We start from the raw sequence: 10,299 nt of genomic DNA on the forward strand, positions 1-10,299 counted from the left end.
CTACACTTCTTCTAGCCAGTTTAAAATAACACTTACATTTTTATATGGTCATAATCATGCATTTCAAGAAAATCTTCATATATGACATTTATTTCTTTTTAGAAAGTAAAATGCTATCAGGGTTCCATTGTTTAGACTGTCACATTTACAAAAAAAAAAAAAACTCAACAAAAATTGCTAAAAATGCGAATGAATAATTGCGTTAGTTTAACTAACTAACAAGCAGTTGGGCTAACACTAAAGAAGAGCAAGTGAAAAGATACCCTTTTGTTTCCATAAAGCATTAGCCAACACCATTATCAGATAGAGTAGGTGATCCTGATGTAGAGGCAATGCCACCAATCCAATCATCCAAGCTATGTTTATACTTACATTAAAATTTGATATATAAAAACTATGAATCAAAAATAATATTTTAATATATATTTTACCAATTTTATCAAGTTTCATTATGTTCCACCAAAACATGATAATGAAGATTACAACTCTAAGTCTTTCTTTATATTCTTATATAAATTAATATACTATATTGTTTTGATTATCAAATATATATTTTTTTCCTTCCAATCTTTAATTTATATTGACAAGTTATTAAGTCATACCAAATTCCCAACAAAATGCTCACCTAACCAAATAAACCACCATATGCATGCCTAACTCATCTTAAACCTTTTTCTATTGCATGTTTAAAAAAGAAGAAATACAAGTTTCTATAATGATCATTCAGCTCATTTATATGTAATAATTATCAAACTTTATTTGAATTGGTGACTGTTGAGGGGATTTTGATGGCAAAAAGGTCCTTTTTTATATGTCGAAATGATTCGGGTTATACTTGTGATGAATTTATCGGGGTTAGATCTATTATGTATTCATACTGAATTGTTGGTCATCTTAAAGAGAATTCGCTTATGTCAGTTGTCCCACATTGATTAGATAAAATTCTTGATACTTGTAAACTTCATTGGGTCATTTGTAAACTTCACGCTCCAAATGTTCACTCGTGTTTTCTTTTTGTGTCTTTTAGAGGTTTGCCTTAGCCTCATTCCATGCATTTTTTTTATTTTGTCATATAAGATCAATAATTTCTTGAGCAAAAAAAATTATAAAAATGGAAATGTAATATATTTTACCACCCGATCAGCTAGAGCAGGAATAAAATAAAACACATAAACTCTAATAAGATCGTCTCATGGTTAATTTTGTGAGACATATATCATATCTGAACAGATCCATGAAAAAAATATTATTTTTTATTACATAAGTATTATTTTTTGTTCTAGGTATAGATCGGATCGATCTATCTCACTAGATATTGATCCATAAAACCGTATCACAATAGACCTACTCACAATAAAATTGGTTTTAGAAGATTCCATTTTTATTTTTTTAAATAATTTATGGGTCAAATTAAATCGCTTTTTAAGAGACTTATTCATATATTTTTTTACCTGATTTTTTTAAAATAAAATAAATTTCCACTGTGATTCCATTGTTAATTAGATTTTAAAAAATAAAATAAATTTTCACCGTGCTTCCATTGTTAATTAGATGGTCACACTCACAGAGATCTCAACAAGAATCGAGAAACATGAGAATTAATAAACAATGAGTCTTCTAAGTTAAAGAGCAGTTGTGCAAGTGCTTTGATTGAATCATGATTATCGTTGCAACTTGCAATTGTTATAAATTGATAATTATTGAATTAAGAAAAATTTGTTATCTATTTTGTCGCTTTGTGGTTATTGTTCTATATATTTATCAACATTCAGTTTTAGTCATATATTATTTAATTTTTGACAATTTTAATCTTTTTTTCATCGAGAGTATTAGCTGATAAGTTATTACACACGTTGCATTGGTGCCGCATCAACGTCTTATCGAAAAAAAAACTAAAATTTTACAAATAAAAATAGTAAACTAAGATTCACAAAAGATTAAAATATCAAAGAGACAATCATACATACCAAAAAATCAATTTTTCCTAAAAATAATTATGGCAGTTGGTCTTGATATCGAGACAAATTTGTATATAAAATTAATGACGTGTTTATCGTAGAAATTGTAAATCTGAGTTTAAATTTTTTTTATTTCTTTTTGACAATATTTTAATAGTATGTTTAAAGAGATTATATTAACTCAAATCCATATTCATCATATTTTATGGTACACGTCCACTTTTGAGTTTTTAGTCAATTAATTAATTATCCAAATTTTAGTGAACTAACTTTTATTTTCCGGTTATTTTAGTGCAACTGCTGACGTGGTATTGAATATATCAACAATATTCAATGTGTCATGTCAGTATTTTTCAACAACATATCAGCATTTTCTGATTCAATTTAGGAATATTTAATAAACCAAAATCCAAAATATAACAAGTTAAATGTAAGTACCATTTTAATATGCTAGTGACTAAATGCTCGTGTGCCATAGAACTAAACACGAACATACTCAATCTCAACACCCAACTCGAGTAATTTTTGGGTAATTCGAGCTCGAACATGACAAACTCTATTTGTTGTAACATCATTTGAACTTGATTCCACGACTACGAAAATACCCTTTAATATTTACAAAATCCATTTTCAAATATGCAACTTATGATAAAAACAAGAACAAAATAGTAGATTAAAACAACAGTTAAAAATTTAAGTTCAGCTAAGATGATGTTTGGCTCAATGACAGTACTCTTTCAGATATGCTCAAGCTCTTTCGAGCTTGAATTAAGTCGAGCTTTCCTCGGGCTGCTTGACATGCTTCCACTGCTGGTGAAAGAAACTCCAACACTCGTTAATATAAATCAATTTTTTACCAAATAAACACAAAAGAAAGGCCACAATTCAAGATCATCAAAATAAGTATACTGCATGAATTGTTGTGGTACAAGACCAAATTCACAATCATTTACTACTCGAAGTGTATTAAAAGTAGGAAGGATCCAAAACACTAACAACAGAAAATATCAAAGTATTTCATCCAGTAGGTTATATTATACTGTAACAACATCAAGTACTTCAAAATTAGCCCAAATACCTTTAATTTTCAACATCACTCTGGTTGCAAACATATGAAATACACAATATCAGGCACTCAGATTAACATGAGAAGTGGACAGAGTATTACAAGTAAATGCTCGGGGTCTGTAATCCACACAGTAACAAATGAGGGTCTTTCGTTTCGTGCAGCTTCGAATATTTCGGAAGCTGTTATCACTGAAACAAAGGTAGTTGGAGAGGGGTCAAAATTGTTTTATTCATTGAACCATCACAAGGATGAGACTTAAAACACTGGTACAAGTAATAGGAATCATGGCAGGCACAATTAGCTTCTAGTAGTCCAACCACTATAGTTATAAATTTTTTAGGTATGTAAAAATGCTAGTTCAGGCCACATAATCACTATATACTGCCTTACTGGAAAATTCCACAAAACATAGATCGCAAGACAACGGAGAGAGGACAGGGATCCAAAACGAAGACAAGTTATCACATGGTTAACCATGGATTACTCCGAGGAAAATGCTACAACTATGACATTGCCTCATAAGATTTGACACCAAACATGGATGCTGTCTGTGAAATGATAAGTGCGAGAATCAAGATTCCTTATAACCAAAGGCATGCCCATATAGCTATGCTTCTCTTCCTTGCAGCTTGATTTTGATGGTTACATGGATTACGGGATTTAGAAGAAAAGCAAATGCTGAAGATCATATAGTATACTCCAATGCTCCAAAATATGAATGATCTTACATCGAAATACTTATGTATGGTCTGAACTATACAGTTACAATATTAGAGGATAACAAAAAGTAAATGTTGGCAAAATGGTTGAACAAAGAGAGCCGAGCTTATGGAGAAATGTAAAAACTCTCAGCCCCAAGTGATTAAACCTCCGCTGCATCAAGTTTCTCTAATTGCTTGGTGAAATTCTCAGACTCAATGGTTACCTTTGTCTCCTGTCTCAGAAATCTTCTACTGCGAGCGGCATGAATCGGTCGTCCCATAAACTCCTGCAAAACAAGAACTTCTTAGAAGTTTTCACTCCAACCCATGTAATTAAAATCCATTCTTGCAGGCGAAAGTTTTCAAAAGTCTCCTGCAAAACAAGAACTTGTTAGAAGTTTTTACCCCGACCCATGTGATTAAAATCCATTCTTGCTGGGGAAAGTCTTCAAAAGTTGTACGGACCCCGATAGGACCATTAGAAACAATGTTTTTCAATTATAACTCACAAAAGCTAGTTCAAAGTTAATGATTTCATTCCTTAACATGCATCATCGCAGATATGCCGGAGATTGAAGTTCATATCATGACGCATGCAGTGCGCGTTGGGTGTGCTGTGGTTGGTCTAGGTTTTTAATATGGTATTTGCATATCAGGAGTTTAAGCTTGTGACCACCAGCTCTAACACCACATTATTAGAAACTACTTTTTCCAAAAGCTTGCGTTTATGAGAGCTGAGCAAAAGGCCTCAAACAGTAGGTAAAAACTATTGGTGATCAGCTTCTCTTCAAATGTGGCAAGTGCTGCAAGCCTCAGCCTCGGTGTTGTAAGAAACAAAGCCATACCCCGCCGATCGTCTTGGTTTATCTTGAAATATCACTTCAGCAGAAACAGCATTCCCACCATTAGCATTAAAAAATTCCTTCAGGTCTTTACCCCTTGCATGGCAAATTTGCAACAAACAAATTGTGTACTGGCAACTGCTTGGGTTGTGGTGGAGATGAAGGTTTCTTCTTCTTTGGACTACCCCAGTTAAGATTCAAGACTCTACCCTCGAATTCCTTTTTGACAGATATAAAACAGATAAATGATTGCTGAATAGTATCATTACTGTCGCGCAGGCATCCATTAGTATTTTACGAAATCTTTAAATCCCAAACACTTGCCTTGGATTCGAGATCATTAAGAGCTGCTGCAGCTTCTTCATTCGAAGACATTGTTACGAAAGCTAGACCCCTGTTTCTTGTTTTGTTATACATTGAAAATTTTATCTATCTGGCATTTTTGAATCAATATGAGATTTTTTATTTTAAAAAACTGATTTCCAAATAGTCGAAAAATTGATTGAGACGGTCTCAAGAGTTGTATTTTATGCGACGGATCTCTTATTTGGGTATCCACGAAAAAATATTAATTTTTATGTTAAGAGTATTCTTTTTTATCGTGAATATCGGTAAAGTTGACCTGTCTCACAGATAAAGATTCGTGAGACCGTCTCACAAGGGACCGACTCTTCTTAATATTATCAATTAAAAAAACATGCTTTCTTATTAGAACGTAGATCACATATTCAAACCACATCCCATACATTTATATACTTTTTATATATATAAAAAGAAAACCTTCAATTCATTGTATATTTTTTATACATTTAAGCAAAAAATTTGCTAATTGTAATAGACTTTGATTTTATACTAGATATGATTTGAAATTCAATTATAAAATCCGTTATCTAATCAAGTTTCTTTATACAAATTAAACATATCCATCCAAATTTAATTTTTTTTGCATTCCATATTGCATTTTTATGCTTCACAATCTATCGTTGATTAAATAAAATTTGTTTATGTGCAAATGTTAGGATGGTGTCTTTGGAATTAAAGCATCTAAGATTTGAGAATTTTATTGATATAAATTTATTTCGATCAAAATGCAAACTATAGCAGTTTTATTTTTCTTATAAAAAAATGGAGAAATAATTTGAATTTATGTGATTTCATATAGATCACTTATTCCAAGATCATATAGCAAAAGGGGGGAAAATAATTGGTTTCTTTAACATCAAAATCACTTTAGCATCATGATTTCATCCAAGTAAATGTCCCTAACTTGACTAACTATTCGCCCAAAAAAAAAAACAGGGATATACAGCAACATTCAGAACATATATGGAGCTACTTCTTGCGTATTCTAGATTTGGGTGAGTTAGAAAGCAGAGGCGAAAGTGGCTGTCTTTGTGAATCAGCGTCACTGTAATCAAGTTTCTTCTCTAGGGGACTGCTTGTTTTCGGGCTAGACTTCCGTTTCCCCTGCAAACATATTTCATTGACTTTTACCCCAGCGGAATATCTATGATAAAAAATAGTAAACTCAGTGCAACAGATGGTGCATCTCATTCTAGTACTACTAACCTTTCCAGAAGTACTACTCCTGCGCTTTCCGTCGGAAGCAGAAATGTGCATTTCTCTGTTACATTGTCGTATCAACCTTTTGTTTTCCTCATCTAGCTTGCTGCATGCTTCAAACAGAACGTTCACCTGAAAATGCAAGGACTTGTTTTATTTCAAGGAAGACCTACAAGCTAAAGTATGTATGCATGCATTCACGTGTGTATGCAAGCTAAAGTAATACACATATATGAACTTCATATTTTTTATACACATGCCATACCTCCTCTTCAGCTTTATGAAGGTTAACCTTTAAATGATCCTTATTATTTTCCAAGTTCTTAGTTTCTGCTACCATTGCTACAATCTTCTGCGTCACAGGCTTCAGGCTAGAATGAAAAGAGGAACTTCAGAAATCATTCGACAAAAGTAGAAAGAAAAGCATATCGAAATCTGAAGTGATATAATAGATAATACTGTTTGATAAATTCCTAGTTAACATCAGTTGAATTCTTTAAAATATTAGTCTCACCTACTCCACATTTTCCGTATTTTTGAGCAAACTTCAATTCCACTATTTGCCTCCAAAAAGCCAAGTGCAGTTATTTCTAAATCATCCTTGCCAAACATAGAAGTTAATAGTGAATCGAGTAACGCTTGTTCCATATGCAGTTCATTGTCAAGCACATCAACCTTCAGTAATCACAAGAATAGAGTTGTTAGAATCAAAAGAAGTGGACATCCAGAACATTTAAGTAACACATTGTAATTAACCAAATCCATCTGCATAATCCATTGTTAGTATGTCTTATGTGAGACGGGTCGACCCTGTCCATATTTACAGTCAAAAATAATACTTTTGAAATAAAATTAATATTTTTCCATAGATCGAGTTGGGTCGGGAATCTGTCTCACAAAATTGACTCGTGAGACGGTCTCATTAGAGTTTTTGTGATCCACTGAACATTAGGGAAAAACATGAAGGAGACATGGCGGACTAAAAGTAATAACAAACAACCTATGCACACGAGAAAGTCAAAAGATTACATACAACCCAAATGATTACATTATAGATTTTTGAACCCATAAGCCAAGTTACATAACTTAGAAGGAAACACTTGGATCTTGCATTGACAGACCAAGTTCCTCAGCCTGTCATTTATATTAAAACTTGAATGACAACGATTTTAGTGAATAAATGGAACATTGAAGGTGAAGGCTCTGCAGTAGCATATAAGCTTTCATCATCATCATAGCACATTCTTGTTAGTTGCGGATCGACTACATGGATAATAGTTCTCTAAAAGCATATAAGATTTGATAGAAAAAATTTAACTTTGTAATACGGCAGCCCTTTACAGCACAATCAACACATTTTCAACAAAATAACTATGTAGTTAACATAGATGACATCTTTCAAAAAACAGATGGGACTTGGGACTGGGGGAGTTTCAGACAACAGATATTAAGATGGAACTGTGTTAGATCACATCCCAAGGGCAACTGGTTACAGGACTGCATGATAAATGGTACTATCACGTGGTGCCGACCAAAAATATGTCATAAGCTTCCTAACGCCTGTTATCAAGATGATTTTGGGTCGAAATAACTCCACAGTTTCATTCCTGGGTTTTTCGAGGTCAGGTTTTAAAAAATGTTCAAACATAACAAGGAAGAGGAGTAGAATGGAGAAGGTCGACATTTGGCCAGTCGGGGAGCAGGAAGATGAAAGTGGTATCTCCCTGCCCATTGTTGTTCAAACACGAGAGAAGACAATGGCAACTGGATTCAACTGCAATAACATCCTCATTTGACAAAACTGTCATAACAAGCAATGTCTGAATATAATATTCCAACTCACATACAGCACATCCATAATAATGCTTCCCTTGCCAAAAAGGATTCCAAAAAATATCCACATAAAAAAGAGAGATATTCAACTTGCGATGAAAGGCCGATAAAAAGCATGTCAGTGCATGCTTACACAGTCGTGAATCAATCCACAGTGGATAAAATTTGGGTGAAAATATAATGAGCTCAACAAGTTTCTTAGACGAGAATCGTGCTGATGGCATTCACAACTTATTGCTAGTCTGATGTAGCAAGTTGGCTTCATATCTATCATGAATATAAGGAATTATCATCAGGATTTCAATTTTTTTAATCTTCTAAAAAACAAACTGTCAACAATTATATTTCTACCATCCAACAAATTACCAGCTACAGTGCTACAGACAACGGCACAGAATTTTCCAAATGGTTTGTCAAACCTTCTAAAAGCTTCAGAACACCAATTTACTTAGCATATAATGCATCATTAAGATCAATTAAGCAACACCATTGACTTAACATAGTCCTGACTTGAATTACCGTATGTGCCTCAGACCGTAACTTAAAAATTTGCAACTCTTCTAACAATTTCTTGTTCTGCTCCACCAATTCTTGGTTGCGAGACTCAGCTTCCTTGCCTTTCTCATCTGCCTCATTTGCAAAATCCATTAATGCTTCACGATCTTGGTCGTAAAGCAAGCACTCCCTCTCCCATTTGTTGCTCTGTTCCAACAAATTGGTGCATTCCACGGCCAATTTTTGGTTTTCATCCACAAATTTCTTTAAAGCAATTGCATTCATACTCGCCTCAGCCTGAAAATATAAAAATTCGAAACCTTTTTTCACATGTCACACGAAATGCGAGTGTGCAGAAGGGGAAAAACAATGGGTGAGTGTAAAAACCCTAGCCCGTTCAACTTTATACGTTAAATCCTATTCCCAACTTGAAAAGTGAACATGAGTCCGAGAAAAGCATAAATAAAGTCCTAAAATCTTTACAAGACACGTCGTTTTTCCCAAATCGAACAAAGAAGTTGACGTGCACAAGGGAGAAAATCAGGGATAAGAGCAAGAACCCTAGCCCGTTCGATAATTTCGTCTTTCTCTCTCATTTTGGATTGCAGTGACAGATACTGCTGGCGGAGGCAAAGGTTGGCCGCTTCGACTGCACGAAGCTTATCAAGCACAGTGTTGGAGGACACCATGAGGCCTACGCTGTGATCGATTGATTCTCGAAGATAATCTTCCGTTTCCTGTGGGAGTTCCATTGCTGCAAAAAACACCGATTAGGGTTTGATTCCCAGAGCGATTGAAAATTTTGGGGAAAATCACTTGTATTGATTCTTGCAAAAAAAAAAATCAGCCGCTTTACTTTACATACATATATATATACACACACGAGCATAGAGCAAGGGGTGGGATATGTTCGAAGAAACTAGCCGTTGAATCGTTAAATCCACTATTTATTTTTTTGTTTAGATAGATATATGATAAGAAAATGGTGCAGCATAAAATATTGAAATTATTTTACGGAAAAATATATTTATTCTAACAGAATTTCTATTGCTAGATTCATATTAAATATTTGAGTAGGTCTTTTATGAGACGGTTTCACGAATCTTTATCTGTGAGACGGATCAACCCTATCAATATTCACAATAAAAAGTAATAATTTAGCATAAAAAGTAAAATATTTTTTCATGGATGACCCAAACAAGAAATTTGTCTCACAAAATACGACTCACGATCACAAGTTTTTGCATTAATATATTTGACTTTTTAATAAACTTCAATAAATTATAGGTTCATGTGTTCTATTCCAAAAATAAGTTACGAAAGTATTTGGATAAAACAAATATTCCGAGATAATACTGAAATGTAAGAATGACAGATTTAATGAGATTTAGAGAAAAATATAAATCTAGGATAAATTTTCAGATATTGTGATAAATAGCGAAAATGTTTTTTATTACTTCAGTTAAATTTATACAGTTTTATAAAATAAATCAATAGGTGTTTTAAAAAAAATAAAGTCAGATAATGTCTGAAAAGTGAAAAGTAATAATTAGTGAGAATGCTTAAATAAAAAAAAAATCTAAGCCAAAATAAAAGTGAACTAAAATAGTTTTAATTAATTATTTTATCAGTTATTTTTATTTTAGTTCGATTTTCCTAGGTTGGGAATATTTCAAAATTTTCTGGCTTTAATTTTCATAAGACAAAATCAAAATAGGGGCTTCAGATATTATAAATAAGTGACATGATGTGGATGCTTATTAAATAGCTAGATTAAGGGTTGGCAGTGGTTTTGATTTAAAAATAGTTTAAAACTTTAAAACTACCAATAAAACGCA

The 10,299-nt window shown here is 33.0% G+C and overlaps 1 protein-coding gene and 1 pseudogene across 1 annotated transcript; both read right to left on the reverse strand.

The window, feature by feature from the left end:
- Positions 1-3,030: 3,030 nt before the first annotated feature.
- On the reverse strand, positions 3,031-5,318 carry LOC140831924 (28 kDa ribonucleoprotein, chloroplastic-like; annotated as a pseudogene).
- A 427-nt stretch (positions 5,319-5,745) lies between these two features.
- On the reverse strand, positions 5,746-9,320 carry LOC140832771 (uncharacterized). Its single transcript, XM_073196941.1, has 6 exons — positions 9,022-9,320; positions 8,486-8,758; positions 6,648-6,808; positions 6,399-6,504; positions 6,140-6,265; positions 5,746-6,037 (listed from the first exon to the last, which is right to left on the reverse strand). The coding sequence occupies exons 1-6, from the start codon at positions 9,211-9,213 to the stop codon at positions 5,903-5,905; spliced, it is 993 nt and encodes a 330-aa protein (XP_073053042.1). The 5' UTR covers positions 9,214-9,320; the 3' UTR covers positions 5,746-5,902.
- Between the last annotated feature and the right edge of the window lie 979 nt (positions 9,321-10,299).

This window comes from Primulina eburnea, chromosome 5 (assembly GCF_022965805.1).
Source record: "Primulina eburnea isolate SZY01 chromosome 5, ASM2296580v1, whole genome shotgun sequence".
Lineage (NCBI taxonomy): Eukaryota > Viridiplantae > Streptophyta > Magnoliopsida > Lamiales > Gesneriaceae > Primulina > Primulina eburnea.